The 15782-nt window shown below is 38.6% G+C and overlaps 1 protein-coding gene across 1 annotated transcript; it reads left to right on the top strand.

Annotated features, from left to right (window-relative positions):
• The first annotated feature begins 6559 nt into the window (after nucleotides 1-6559).
• Nucleotides 6560-7516, top strand: LOC112840712 (olfactory receptor 51H1-like). Its single transcript, XM_025894139.2, has one exon. The coding sequence runs from the start codon at nucleotides 6560-6562 to the stop codon at nucleotides 7514-7516; it is 957 nt and encodes a 318-aa protein (XP_025749924.2).
• Nucleotides 7517-15782: the final 8266 nt, after the last annotated feature.

Here is a 15782-nt window from a genome sequence, read left to right as displayed (position 1 = left end):
ATATATATACAAAATATATATACTATATACTATATAAAATATTTTTATATCTTTTTTATAAAAATGCTTAGTGAAAGACACTGTTAAGAGAATTAAAAAGCAAGACAGACTAGGGGGAAAAGTCACAAATAACATAAACAAGGAAGTTTTTTTTTAATCGAAATATATATTTAAAAAAACCTATAAATTCAACAAGAATAAAAAGTAACCCAATAGGAAATAATGGGCCAAATATTTGAACAGACATTTCACCAGAGAAGACATATGTATGGCAATAAACACATAAAAAGAGGCTCAACATTATTAGTCATTAAGAAAATATAAATTAAAACCACCATGATGAGATGTCACTATATACCTATAAGAATGACAAAAAAATTGATAATTTAAGATTCTGGTTGGAACAAAAGCTGCTAGGATTCTCATACACTGGTGATGGGAATACAAAATGGCACAACCACTTTGAAAAATAATTTGGTATTTTTTATAAAGTTACATACTTAAGATATGCCTGGGATATCCACTTCTAGGTATTTAAACAAGAGAAATAAAAACTTATGTACTTATGAAAACCTATGTGTGAATGCTTTTAACAGCTTTATTTATAAATAAACTTCCTTCAGCTGCCAAATGGATAAACAGACTATCACCTATATCCATACCATGAAACACTGTTTAGCAATAACATGGATAAATCTCAAATGCATTATGTTAAATGGAAAAAGTCAGGTTTGAAAGATTACATACCATTTAGTGAACCAAAGTTATAGGGTCAGAAAACAGATTAGTAGTTGCCAAGGGTTTATGGTAGATGGAAGTGATCAACTATAAGGGGTAACATGAGGGAATGTTTTGGGTTGATGGAACTTTTCTGTATTTGGATTAAAGTGGTGGTTATATGACTCTATGCATTTGCCAAAATTCATAGAATTGCACAAAAAGAAGTAAATTTCATTGGATATAAATTTCAAAACCATAAAAAATGTAAATGCTCATAAGAGCATTTGTCAGTTTCATTTCTTTAAAATTTACCTTTCAATACTCATCCATCTTTTCTCATGTCCTCCCTCTTTCTCTCCCATTTTGTCATTATATTATTTTCCCTTGGTTTCCTGTTTTTTCCCACTCTTCCTTTCTTCTGTCCTTCTACACTTCCCCCTTTTTTTATACAACAAATATATTTTGATCACCTTTGTCATACAATATATAGCCCTGGATCATGAATTGAAGCATTTGTGTTTGACAGATTCTAGTAATTCAGTTTTTTAAATGCTTCAGAAATGTAGCAAGAATGAGTCAATAAGAAGGAATATGTTTTGGGGAAAATATACATTTGCATGGATGTTAAAAATAATCTTGATGTTATGAAAACTGCTTAAGGAAAAACAAGATATATTATGTAGGCTTACAAATTATTTACAAATGCATTTTCAGCTTTTCATGATTATGATTTTTTCATAAGGCTTTCATAAAAAATCAAATTTATGTGGCAATGAAATAATTTAACTGCATGTAATAAGGCATGTCCAGTTCAAATTTGGTTAGTGCCAAATATTATTAGAGTAATATTTCCTAAAGAAATTGACAGTAAGAGAAACCTCATTTCTCACATATAGCTAAGAAAGAAGGAACAGGGAAGAACAAGAATAAGCAAAGTAATTTACTTTTATGTAAATAAAAAAAGTTAGAAGGTTATTGAAGAAGTCCATGTAGGAGAAATAGAGGGTGTAGAACTGAATAACATTGTTTGATATAGAAAGAAAGGAAACAATATTAGAAATATTTAAATATTTAAAAGAGGTAAAAATGTCAGGACTCACTATTTATTGGATATATCTATCTATCTAATATATATTTGTATTTGTAAATATATATATATTTGTATTTGCATGACTAGATGGATTGAACTATCAACTGAGATATAAACATAAAGAAATAACCAGTTAAAGTATGGAGGAGAAAGCATCAAGTTGGTTTTTAAAGTTATGAATTTGTTGATTTTGATGAATGTGTGTGATGGTGAGATAAAGATGATGGCCACCAGACAGATACATATAACTGTATGAAACTCAACACAAGGATGAGGATCAGAGATATATATTTGGGAGGAATCTGCTTATATGTAAATTTGAATGAGAAAAGAGAGTTAAAGGAGGAAATGGAGTCAAAGATTCTAGGACCAGGGTAGGGTTAATATTGAACTTGGAAAGAGGCAATTTACTTGAACTCTGGGAGGGAAATGATGGACGTGGATATATTTCAAGAAGTAGCTAAGAGAGAGTAAGGTACTGAAAAAGACTGGGGCAAATCATCACAATTCTTTTGAATGAGTAGGGGAGGGGTTTTGCTGTAGAATGTGATGGGAGAGAGAGACTGAGTGGGAGGGGGGTTGGAAATGTGAATATTTGAAATTGCTTTTGATAGGAATGGTATTAGTATCCAATTAAAGAAAATTAAAATAATTAATGGAAGATAGATTCTCTAAACCTATAGGACCATACAGTTTGACCTATTGCATAGTCAGCGTCCTCTATCCATTTTCAGCTTTGAAGAGGTTGAAATTTAAAAAGAGAGATAGTGATATTTGTTTAGTTTTATATTTGTGCTGACATATAGACAGAAAGTGAAAGAAATCAGAATCCATGGGCGCCTGGGTGGCTCAGTTGGTTAAGCATCTGGCTTGACTTCCGCTTAGGTCATGATCTCAGGGTCGTGAGATTGAGTCCTGTGTAGGGCTCTGCACTGAGCATTGAGCCTGGTTGGGATTCTCTCTCTCCCTCTCCCCCTGCCCCTCCCTGCTCATGCTCTCTCTCTTAATAAAATAAAATAAAATAAAATAAAATAAAATAAAATAAAATAAAACCTTAAAAAAATCAGAATCCATGTGAGATATAAATGATCAACCTATATATAAGTAAAAAACCCAACCAAACCAAAACAACCATTCAAAAACCAACAAACAATAAGACATTTGGCTGATAGATTGGAGTAAAATTACAGTGAATGTCTTAAAACCCCCTATTTGTCAATATAGATGAAAAATATGAATAAGAGTGTGACTGAGCTGCAAGATGTCATCTTTGAAATGAGCAGTGGAATATAGAGGTTAAATTATTACAATTAGAGCAATTCCACAGCTTAATTACTCCAAACAGTATTAAAAGAATGATCATATGATGTAGAGATGAAGTTTATTTAGTTAAGGAACTGAACACTTTGCGAGTCTATGGTATTGAAGAGTAATCTTTACTAATGTTAAATTACTATAGGACCATCATGTAGATAAATGGCAATTGATTAAGAAAGCTTAGACTATTAGGCTCATTCTATATGAACATTTCTTCCTTATCTAGTCATGTTGACCTTCGGGAACATACCTGGGGCAGTGAGGAACCCCCACTCTATTGTTTCTATCATAAGTAATTTCTACAATAAAAATTATTGTAGTTACATCGACAATCTAGACTAATTCACAGTGTGATCCTCTTTTTTCTTTGGAAGCATGAAGATGATAATACTCACCATATCAACTTCACAAGAGTTTTAAAGTCGTGAAGATTTATGAGGATTATGATGATGAAAGTGTAAAGCAAATGTGTTAAATCATATAACGGATGAAGCTCAGAATTAATGCTGCCGCTGATGTTATTCGTATTCAGAGGGCAGATAGGAATGGTAGCATTATCTGAAGGTGATAATTGGGTATTATGCAACATGAATTGTCTCTTGACTGATTGGTATGTTTGATGATTCCCTGTAGGGTCTCTTGCTTTCCTTTTGCACAGTGCATGGCTAGACGTATTAGGTTGATCCTGAAAACTGAAAAATGCAGATAAAGAATCAGGAAAAATTCATTCACTAGGGGAGTCATTTCAACTGCAGCTTTCATGGGAAAATAGAACGGGAAAATCTTGGGGTCACTTTTCCTTGGGATATTTTTGTTTGTTAGTTGTGCTGTTTTGAGAAAAGTAAAGGCAACTATCATTCATTTTAGGGCATGGAAAGAGTGAGGTGCCTAAGATGGCCCTGAGAGACCAGACTGAGCAATGAGCAGCCTCTGAACCCCACCCCCGTCCACACACATACACATACACAAACACCTTTTTCTACTAGCCTCCTCAATACTATTTCATATCCCAGACATGAATATCTAGGAGGTGATTTTACAGCCCTGCGGAGACCTCTTTACTCAGAAGCTCCAGGGAATAGCACAGCTCATTGATCCATGAAACTCTCCATGGTGTGGTAGGAGGAGGACTTTTGGAGCAGTGCAAGAAATAAAAGTCCTCATGTGGGTAGTGGCAGTGGTTTTGTCAGGTGAGTCTTAGGCTGCTCAAGATCCTCTTCCAGGTAGGGATACTCTCAGCAACCAGGTAAGTTTTAGAGCAAAATCAGAGGATAAAGTTGGCCTATCAACAGAATATTTTAAGATATCATCATTAAGGGGGCGCCTGGGTGGCTCAGTTGGTTAAGCGTCTGCCTTCGGCTCAGGTCATGATCCCAGGGTCCTGGGATCGAGCCCCGCATCGGGCTCCCTGCTCGGCGGGAAGCCTGCTTCTCCCTCTCCCACTCCCCCTGCTTGTGTTCCCTTTCTCTCTCTCTATCAATTAAATAAATAAAATCTTAAAAAAAAAAAAGATATCATCATTAAGTTTCTAATTGTCTCCCAACCATTTTTTTCCTGTTCCTTTCCAACCCAAGCACTCCACATTCTATGTTCTTGCCCCCTTTCTCATTCACACCTTTAAGGGAAAGATGTGAAGATAACTTCTTTAATCTCATGGTGAATGGGTCACCTTTTTTCTAAGAGGTGGATAGATAGCTGATCCTCTGCGGTAAATGCATTGCCTTAAAATGTAGGGAACTCCCAGTCAATGGAACTAATGTAGGCAGAAGATATGTGTCAGCTATAGAATACTGAGTAACTCTTTCTATATTGGTTAGACATTGGACTTTTAAATTACTTTCATTTAGAACCCTAGAATGATTGCAGTTTGGGAATTTCCCCCTTGATAAGGGGGTTTGTGGCTCTACTATCAGGTGAGGTATGGTTATAATGAATCTCTACATTAGGAGGATTTTTCTGTTTTCCTGTTTCCTCAGATTCTCTGTATCTTTCATTCATCCTGGTATAATGAAGAGTAAGCCTCTCTTTTAAAGGCCAGTCCTAATCTTATTCTATCATCTACAAAGATCTCAGATTGCCTAGGAACGTGGAAGTTTCCCTAGGCAGGTGGAAGTGTGTTTTTTTGTTTGTTTGCTGCTACTCACATAAGAGAATTTTGTAGTTTTATTTTATTGTTCACCTGCTCCTACAATTTAGGATCTATACAAGGCCATTAACTTGTGGTAGCCTGGAGGCAGATACAGAACACTTAGTCTGTTTTTCCATAAACATGGCAGTATGAACAGTGGAGGGTCAGGGCTAGATTAAACCTTCAAAGGAACAACTTGAGATTCAAAAGCCTAATCTTTAGGAGATAGACTTGAACTCCTGTTTTCTAGATCCTGGGCAATATAGATAAAGAACAAAATCTAAGGACCATATTAGGGAGTAAGCATCTTGGACAAGAGATCTAAGTTTGACTTGGTCTTCTCTAGTTAAACCCTCAAACTCCGATTGCACTTAACTGTAATATTCGTCAACAAGGCTGTGCCTTTCCCTCTCTCTTATCTGCATCGATACTAACTAGGTTTTTGACTCAGGGTAAGTTGTTTCCTTTATCTAGGCTTCAGTTTTTTTATTAGTAAAATGTGAAATAGATCAACTTATACTTCCACTGCTCTTTGGATCTGTTTTTCTCTTTATTCTTTTTCTCTTCTCTCCTTCCTTCCCTCTACCTTATTTTCTTTTCCCCTCTATTTGTCTACCTCTTAAACTTGTCTCTCATTTCCACTTTTTATTACAATTATTTGAGAACTATAGCATTTTATTTCTCAAAAAATCACTAAAACAGACAAAAACTAAAACAGTAGTTTATTGGAAAGAAATGTATGCTGGCAATCTAATAGGCCAGATATTTGGACCAACAACTAGCTCTTTTTCATAAGAGCAATGGGAAAAAATGGATGTTTGATAGAAAGAGAGAAAACATCCTGGCTAAGGCTGGGGAAATATGAATCAGAAATCTTTCAAAATCTTTCTCTTTTGGTAGATGTCAAAAATAGTTATAATAGGATTTTTGATTCATCATGAGCATGGGTCAGCCAGAGATACATACAGCCTGGGGGTAAAATACTCAAGAATTGAAGAGCAGAGGGCAAATTATTCAAAAATTATAAGGGATGCAAAAATAAATATGAATATGGCGTATTTGTGGTTAGGTGAGTCTTTTTCTCCTGGGCCAGTAGAAGCTTCTTCAACAGGATACACAGTGGAGTAGTAATTTCAGGGATTCAGTCCTCTCTTACACCCTCCCCACCCATGTGAAAATAAAATTGTTTCACTCCCAGGGAAGTCAGATTCTAATATATTGCTAATCCCTGTCACTGTATTTTTAGGAAGTCATCTATCAGGATCCCACAAGCACCCTCCTCATGCCTGTGTCACATTGGCTTCATGGCAGATAATAACCACTCTTACTTCCAACACCCTTACTTTGTCTTAACTGGAATTCCAGGGCTTGAACAAAAGTATTACTGGATGGCATTCCCACTGGGTACTTTATATGTCATTGCCCTCTTTGGCAATGGTGTCATCATCTCTACCATCAAGTCTGAATCATCACTGTGTATTCCCATGTACTATTTTCTGTGCATGCTGGCTTGGGCAGACATGGGGCTTGCCCTTTGTACTTTGCCCTCTATGTTAGGCATATTCTGGTTTAACTATAAGTCCATTCCCTTTGATGCTTCCCTTGTTCAGATGTACTTCATTCACACCTTCTCTGCCATTGAATCTGGCGTGCTGGTGGCCATGGTCTTTGGTCGGCTGGTAGCCATCTGGAATCCGCTCAGGTATGGCACCATCCTAACCAGTGGTGTGGTCTGCAGAATAGGGGCAGTCATCTTGACAAGGGCAGTCTGTGTGGTCTTCCCTGTGCCTTTCCTCATCAAACGACTTCCCTTCTACTGCTCTAACATCCTCTCCCACTCCTTCTGCCTCCACCAAGACATCATGCGCCTTGCCTGTGCCAGCACTCAGGTCAACAGTCTCTATGGACTTATTGCTGTCATCTTCACCAAGGGTTCTGACTCCCTCTCCATCCTCCTCTCCTATGTGTTCATACTCCGAACAGTAATGGCCACTGCCTCAGGGGAGGGCCAACTGAAGGCACTCAACACCTGTGTTTCACACATCTGTGCTGTACTCATCTTCTATGTTCCACTCATTGGGGTGTCTGTCATTCATCGTTTTGGAAAGCACCTTTCACCACTGACTCATGCCCTCATGGCTAATGCCTACCTTCTTGTACCCCCTGTGCTGAACCCTATAGTCTATACTGTGAAGACCAAGGAGATACAAAAGAAAATCATCCAAATATTTGTTCAAACCAAGATTACTGCAGAGGGTTAGGGTCTGCCAGTTTGAGAGAGAAGGAATCTATTCTGTAAAGGCTGAATTATGACTATGAGAAATAAAGGTTTATATTTTTCATGTTTTCTGGGTGATTTGAATTGGACATTTGAATTGGACAAAAAGAGATTTCCCTGCGCTGAGAGCAGGGAAATCTCTTTTCCTGCGCCAGATTGTTCTTTGCTTACTATAGAAAGAGTGACATTTATAGGAACTGTTCAATGTACTATCCTATAGCCCTGCATTTATGAGTTGGCATATAACAGCTGAAGGCAGGGAATATTACTAATTCAATTTTTAAATAACTCTTCTGAACACAAATAGGCCATGAGTTTAATGCCTTTTAAATTAAATCTCACCAAATTAATTTAGCATTCTAGCTCAAGAATTAGGAATGACTTCCATTCTTAAAAGGGGAGAAATGAATTATACACATTAAATAATAAGAGAGCATCTGGGGATAATACATTATTAAAATAAAACATGAATCAGAAAAATGATCAAATTTTAGGATTAAGAATATAAATGTGTACAATTGAGCAGGGGCCAACTATGTTGCATAACTTGGGATCAAAAGATTAGGGGTAAGGTTTAGCTTTTCCATTTGTGACACTGGGTATCTCTTACCTGGGCATCCAGTGTTGTTATGAAATTAAATTTAATCATATGAGTACAACTATTTGTAAACATGAGGTTCTGTGCAATTATAAGGAGTGTCTGAGAATTTAAGGGAATAAGAGAACTTGTATTTATAGACTGTCCACTAAGCAAAAGACACAGTGCCAGAGCCTTTTACATGTTATTTTATTTGGTAATTACAGCATCCCTTTCAGGGAAAGTGTTATGCACTATTACTTATCTATTGATGAGGCAAATACGGAAAGGGAGAAAGTTTGGAAATTTTTATAGCAAATTTGACTTTGCAGTACCACTAAAGCACACAGTTTTGTATACAATACAATAAAATTGTATGGGTGCAATTTTTTTCCTGGTCTGAGTGGGTAGAGTATGGGGTTTCCCAGGAAGACAAACAGGGTGTACTTGGAGTCCACAGGGTATGATTATGGCTTATGGTGTGATGAGGGGAGTAAGTGCATGTCCAGATTGAGGGGCAGGGAGAGGATGGTCTGGGATGAACTAAATTAAAAAAAAAAGCTCAAAATTAATTTACTACATATAATTTGAGAAATACTGATTTAGTAGAAAAAACAAGATACATCTTCTTTTTTTCATAGTTAATTTAAAAATATCTATCCTATGTGTTTGAGGTAGACATAGGGCTATATAATAAAAATGAAACCCACAAGACCAAGACTGAAAAAAAAAAGAGAGAGAGAGAGATAGTCTAATGGTGGAGATAAGGCAAGTAAAAACAGGAATGCTTTCTAGGTGTCAATAAGGTCACCTGGAAAGTAGGACATGCTTCCCACTTTCTCAGGTAAGGATGGCCCAAGGTCAGCATGCTTTTTTTTTTTTTTTTTAAGATTTTATTTATTTATTTGTCAGAGAAAGAGAGAGAGAGCACAAGCAGGGGGAGCAACAGGCAGAGGGAGAAGCAGACTCCCCGCCGAGTAAGGAGCCTGATGCAGGACATGTTCCCAGTACCCGGAGATCATGACCTGGGCTGAAGGCGGAAGCTCAGCCAACTGAGCCACCCAGGCATCCCAGTCAGCAAGCTTTTGATGGTTTGTTGATATGTGAACCTAATCCTTTTAGTGCCATGACAAGATCCTATACTCAGAGTCTGGAGGCCACATTCATTGGGACATAATGTAATTCCAATTTGTTTCTGTATACCCATCTCAAGAATCTAGATAGACTATGACTCTTACAGTGTTCAGTAACCTGAATTTTGCTCTTTGCAATGTTGGAAAACTTCAAGGATAGCTCCAACATTATGAAGTCTTTCAACCTGGTTTCACCCCCAGCTTCCTGATGCACACATTTGTCTCTTAAAGTCAGGGACTGTAGTATATAGAATAATGACATCCCCATAATTTCCATGACCTTAGAACTGTGAGTATTTTATGTTACATGGCAAAGGAAAATTAAGGTTACAGATGGGATTAAGTTTGCTAAAAAATGACTTTGAGACGTGGTGATTACCCTAGATTACATCGGTGGGCCCAATGTAATCACAAGGCCCTTTTTGTTTTGTTTTGTTTTATTTATTTATTTATTAAATTTTATTTTATTATGTTATGTTAATCACCATACAATACATCATTAGTTTTTGATGTGGTGATCCACAATTCATTGTTTTTGTGTAAACCCAGTGCTCCATGCAGTATATGCCCTTCTTAATACCCATCACTGGTCTAGCCCATCTCCCCCTCCCCTCTAAAATCTTCAGTTTGTTTCTCAGAGTCCATGGTCTTTCATGGTTCATCTCTCCCTCCGATTCCCCCCTCATTTTCCCCTTCTTTCTCCTAATGTCCTCCGTGCTATTCCTTATGTTCCACAAATAAGTGAAACCATATGATAATTGACTTTCTCTGCTGGACTTATTTCACTTAGCATAATCTCCTCCAGTCCCATCCATGTTGATGTAGAAGTTGGGTATTCATCCTTTCTGATGGCTGAATAATACTCCGTTGAATATATGGACCACATCTTCTTTATCCATTCATCTGTTGAAGGGCATCTCGGCTCTTTCCACAGTTTGGCTATTGCGGACGTTGCTGCTATAAACATTGGGGTGCATATGGCCCTTCTTTTCACTACATCTGTGTCTTTGGGGTAAATACCCAGTAGTGCAATTGCTGGGTCATAGGGTAACTCTATTTTTAATTTTCTGAGGCACCTCCACACTGTTTTCCAAAGTGGCTGTACCAACTTGCATTCCCACCAACAGTGGAAGAGGGTTCCCCATTCTCCACAACCTCTCCAATATTTGTTGTTTCTTGCCCTGTCAATTGTTGCCATTCTAACTGGGGTAAGATGGTATCTCAGTGTGGTTTTAATTTGAATTTGCCTGATGACTGATGATGATGAACATTTTTTCATGTGTCTGTTAGCCATTTGTACGTCTTCTTTGGAGAAGTGTCTGTTCATGTCTTCTGCCCATTTTTTGACTTATTTGTTTTTTGGGTGTTGAGTTTGAGAAGTTCTTTATAGATCTTGGATACCAGCCCTTTATCTGTAGTGTCATTTGCAAATATGTTCTCCCATTCTGTGGGTTTCCTCCTTGTTTTGTTGATTGTTTCCTTTGCTGTGCAGAAGCTTTTTATCTTGATGAAGTCCCAAAAGTTCATTTTTGCTTTTGTTTCACTAGCTTTTGGAAATGTATCTTGAAAGAAGTTGCTGTGGCTGATGTAAAGGTTATTGCCTATGTTCTCCTCTAGGATTTTGATCGATTCCTGTCTCACATTGAGGTCTTTCATCCATTATGAGTTTATCTTTGTGTATGGTGTTAGAGAATGGTCGAGTTTCATTCTTCTGCATGTGGCTGTCCAATTTTCCCAGCACCATTTATTGAAGAGACTGTCTTTTTTCCATTGCATATTTTTTCTTACTTTGTCGAAGATTAGTTGACCATTGAATTGAGGGTCCATATCTGGGCTCTCTATTCTGTTCCATTGGTCTATATGTCTGTTTTTGTGCCAGTACCATGCTGGCTTGGTGATCATAGCTTGAAATCGGGCAACATGATGCCTCCAGCTTTGTTTTTCTTTTTCCACATTTCCTTGGCGATTCAGGGTCTTTTCTGATTCCATACAAATTTTAGGATTGTTTGTTCCAGCACTTTGAAAAATGTCATTGGAATTTTGATAGGGATGGCATTGAAGGTATAGATTGCTCTGGGCAGCATAGACACTTTAACAATGTTTATTCTTCTGATCCATGAGCATGGAGTGTTTTTCCATCTTTTTGTGTCTTCTTCAATTTCTTTCATGAGTGTTCTGTAGTTCCTAGAGTATAGATCCTTTACCTCTTTGGTTAAGTTTATTCTGAGGTATCTTATGGTTTTTGGTGCTATTGTAAATGGAATCGTTTCTCTAATTTCTCTTTCTACAGTTGCATTGTTAGTGTATAAGAAAGCAACTGATTTCTGTGCATTGATTTTGTATCCTGCCACATTACTGAATTGCCGTAGGAGTTCTAGTAATCTGGGGGTGGGGTGTTTGGGTTTTCCACATAAAATATCATGTCATCTGCAAAAAGAGAGAGTTTGACTTCTTCTTTGCCAATTTGAATACCTTTTATTTATTTTTGTTGTCTGATTGCTCTTGCTAGGACTTCTAGTACTATGTTGAACAATAGTGGCGAGAGTGGGCATCCTTGACGTGTTCCTGATCTTAAGGGAAAGGCTCTCAGCTTTTCCCCATTGAGGATAATATTCACTGTGGGTGTTTCATAGATGGATTTTAGGAACTTGAGGAATGTTCCCTCTATCCCCTATGCTCTGGAGAGTTTTAATCAGGAAAGGATGCTGCATTTTGTCAAATGCTTTTTCTGCATCAATTGAGAGGACCATATGGTTCTTCTCTCTCCTCTTAATAATGTGTTCTATCACATTGATTGATTTGCGAATGTTGAACCACCCTTGCATCCCAGGGATAAATCCCACTTGGTCATGGTGGATGATCCTTTTAATGTGTTAGCTAGGATTTTGTTGAGGATTTTGGAATCCATATTCATCAGGGATATTGGTCTGAAATTCTCCTTTTTGATGGGATCTTTGCCTGGTTTGGGGATTAAGGTAATGCTGGCCTCATAGAATGAGTCTGGAAGCTTTCCTTCTGTTCCTATTTTTTGAAACAGCTTCAGGAGAATAGGTTTTATTTCTTCTTTGAATGTTTGGTAGCATTCCCCAGGGAATCCACTAGGCCCTGGACTCTTGTTTTTTGGGAGGTTTTTGATCACTGCATCAATCTTATTACTGGTTATTGACCTATTCATGTTGTCAGTTTCTTCCTGTTTCAGTCTTGGCAGCTTATAGGTTTCCAGGAAGGCATCCGTTTCATCCAGGATTGCTCAGTTTATTGGCATATAGCTGTTGATAATAATTTCTAATAATTGTTTCTATTTCCTTGGTGTTGGTCATGATCTCTCCCCTTTTGTTCATAATTTTATTAATTTGGGTCCTTTCTCTTTTCTTTTGGATAAGTCCGGCCATTGGTTTATCGATCTTATTAATGCTTTCAAAGAACCATCTTCTGGTTTCATTGCTCTGATCAACTGTGTTTCTGGTTTCTAATTCATTGATCTCTGCTCTAATCTTAATTATTTTTCTTCTAATGAGTGGCTTAGGCATCATTTGTTGCTTTTTCTCTAGTTCTCTAAGGTGTAGAATTATTTGATGAATTTGGGATTTTTCTATTTTTTTGAGTGAGGTTTGGATGGCTATGTATTTCCCCCTTAGGACAGCCTTTGCAGTATCCCATAGGTTTTGGACCAATGTGTTTTTGTTCTCATTGGTTTCCATGAATTGTTTAAGTTCTTCCTTGATTTCCTGGTTGACCCAAACATTCTTGAGCAGAGTGGTCTTTAGCTTCCAATTGTTTGAATTTCTTCCAAATTTTTTCTTGTGATTCAGTTCCAGTTTTAAAGCATTATGGTCTGAGAATATGCAGGGAATAATTTCAGTCTTTTGGTATTGGTTGAAACCTGATTTGTGACCCAGTATGTGGTCTATTCTGGAGAAAGTTCCATGTGCGCTTGAGAAGAATGAGTATTCTGTTGTTCTGGGTGGAATGTTCTGTATGTATCTATGATGTCCATCTGGTCCAGTGTGTCATTCAAAGCTCTTGTTTCTTTGTTGATTTTCTGCTTAAATGATCTGTCTATTGCTGAGAGTGGAGTATTGAGGTCTCCTACAATTAATGTATATCAATATGACTCTTTATTTTGGTTGACAGTTGGCTTATGTAGAAGGCTGCTCCCATGTTGGGGGCATAGATGTTTATAATTGTTAGATCTTCTTGTTGGATAGATCCTTTAAGAATGATACAGTGTTCTTCTGTGTCTCTCACTACAGTCTTTAGTTTAAAATCTAATTTGTCTGATATAAGAATTGCTACCCCAGCTTTCTTTTGAGGTCCGTTGGCATGGAAGATGGATCTCCATCCCTTCACTTTCAGTCTGGATATATCGTTAGGTTCAAAATGAGTCTCTTCTAGACAGCATATGGATGGGTCCTGTCTTTTTATCCAATCTGCAACCCTGTGCCATTTTATGGGAACATTTAGGCCATTCACATTGAGAGTGATTATTGAAAGATATGAATTTATTGTCATCATGTTGCCTGTGAAGACCTTGTTTTCATAGATTTCCCTGTAAGTTTCTGTTGTATATCACTCTTGGGGTCTTTTTCCTTTTATAGAACCCCCCTTAATATTTCTTGCAGGGCTGGCTTAGTGGTCACATATTCTTTCAGTTTCTGCTGGTCTTGGAAGCTCTGCATCTCTCCATCCATTCTAAATGACAGCCTTGCCAGGTAATGTATTCTTGGCTGCATGTTCTTCTCGTTTAGTACCCTGAATATGTCTTGCCAGGCCTTTCTGTCTTGCCAGGTCTCTGTGGATAGGTCTGACATTATTCTGATGTTCCTCCCTCTGTACGTAAGGAATCTCTTCCCCCTAACTGCCCTTAAGATGGTTTCCTTGGTTCTAAGATTTGCAAGTTTTACTATTACGTGCCAGGGTGTTGGCCTGTTTTCCTTGATCTTGGGAGGGGTCCTCTCTGCCTCTAGGACACGAATGTTTGTTTCATTCCCCAGATTAGGGAAGTTCTCAGGTACGATTTGCTTAAATATATCTTCTAGTCCTCTCTCTCTCTCCACCCCCTCTGGGATTCCAGTAATTCTGACATTGGATTGCTTCATGGTGTCACTCATTTCTCTGATTCTATTTTCATGGATTTTGAGTTGTTTTTCCCTGGCCTCCTCTTTTCCCTTTTTATCAATTAAATGGCCTTCCAGGTCACTAATTTATTCTCCTGCCTCACTTACCCTAGCTGTTAGATTATCTAGATTTGATTGGATCTCATTGATAGCATTTTTAAGTTCTGCCAATTCAGCTTTCATTTCTGCCCTTAGAGACTCTATGTTGCCATTAATCGATTTCTCCATTCTAGCTATTGTCTTCACAATTGCTAGCCTGAATTCCATCTCTGACATCTTGGTTATATCTGAATCCATTTGTAAATCTGTGGCATAAGTCATAATCTCTGAGTCTTTCCTATTTTGGGGTGTCCTCCTCATCGTCATTCTGTTGAAGGGTGGTTGAGGGAATGTATAGAGTCCAAATTATTGACCACAACCCAAGCAAGATGCACCTGTTTTCTAGGGACCTTAGGGTTGCTGGCCTCTTGTTCTCCCAGCCTGTCTTCTGGGGGAGGGGCCTGCCTTGCAGGCAAACTGGCTTAGGCAACCCTGTTTGGGCGGAGTTGCCCTGCCCCCCTGTGGCGGGGGATGGGCTCAGTGGGAACTCGTTTTTTGGGGCTTTTGTTCTCTGGTGGCTTTCCCTGGTGGCTTTCTGAGTCTGTTCCAAGAGTCAGAGCAGAAGAGAACGTTTCCAACCCTCTGCCTCAGAGCAGAGAGATTGCAGTCTATTCTTCAGTGAGCTCTCCAGGCCACACTATCTCTGTTTCTGTCTGTGCTGCTATAAACTGCAGTCCTGGGTTGTGTGCCCCTCAGCAGCGCTCCCAGTCCTTGCCTCCAAGCGGGGCACATCTCTGCCCTTTGTGCTTCTAAAACCTCCAGCCACCCCAATTTGCACGCGCAACCTCTCCAGTTCAGTTTCCATCTAAAGTCCTTTCCCTACCGCGACCGGTCTGTGAGTCTGTGCCCCATCCCCAGCGTGGGATGCTATTGCTCACCGGCGGTGCAGGATCCCCACAGCTGGGCTTTCTCCCGCTGCTGTTTATTCTCTGATATCTGCCCATGGAATCACGGCTCCCCGCTTCCTACCTCAAAACCACCCGCCTGTGATATTCTGTTTGTAGAGATCCACATCTTCTTACATCTCAGGCTGATTTCATGGGTGCTCAGAGTGGTCTGGTAGATATCCAGCTCAATTCCGGGGACCAGTTGGAATAGGGTCCTCTACTCCTCCACCATCTTTTCCTCTCCCATCTATTTTTTATTATGTTCAGTTAGCCACTGTATATTACATAATTAGTTTTTGAGGTAGTGTTCAATGATTAACTAGTTAAGTACAACACCCAGTGCTCATCACAGCACATGCCCTTTTCAATACCCGTCACCCTGTTACCCCCTCCCCCTGCTCCTCTCTGAAACCCCCAGACTGTTTCTCGGGGTCCA

The sequence above is a fragment of the Callorhinus ursinus genome, unplaced genomic scaffold (assembly GCF_003265705.2).
Source record: "Callorhinus ursinus isolate GAN/ISIS: 27379988/994484 unplaced genomic scaffold, GSC_fseal_2.0 scaffold35, whole genome shotgun sequence".
Classification (NCBI taxonomy): Eukaryota; Metazoa; Chordata; class Mammalia; order Carnivora; family Otariidae; genus Callorhinus; species Callorhinus ursinus.
This window is presented reverse-complemented; position numbering and strand designations above follow the sequence as displayed.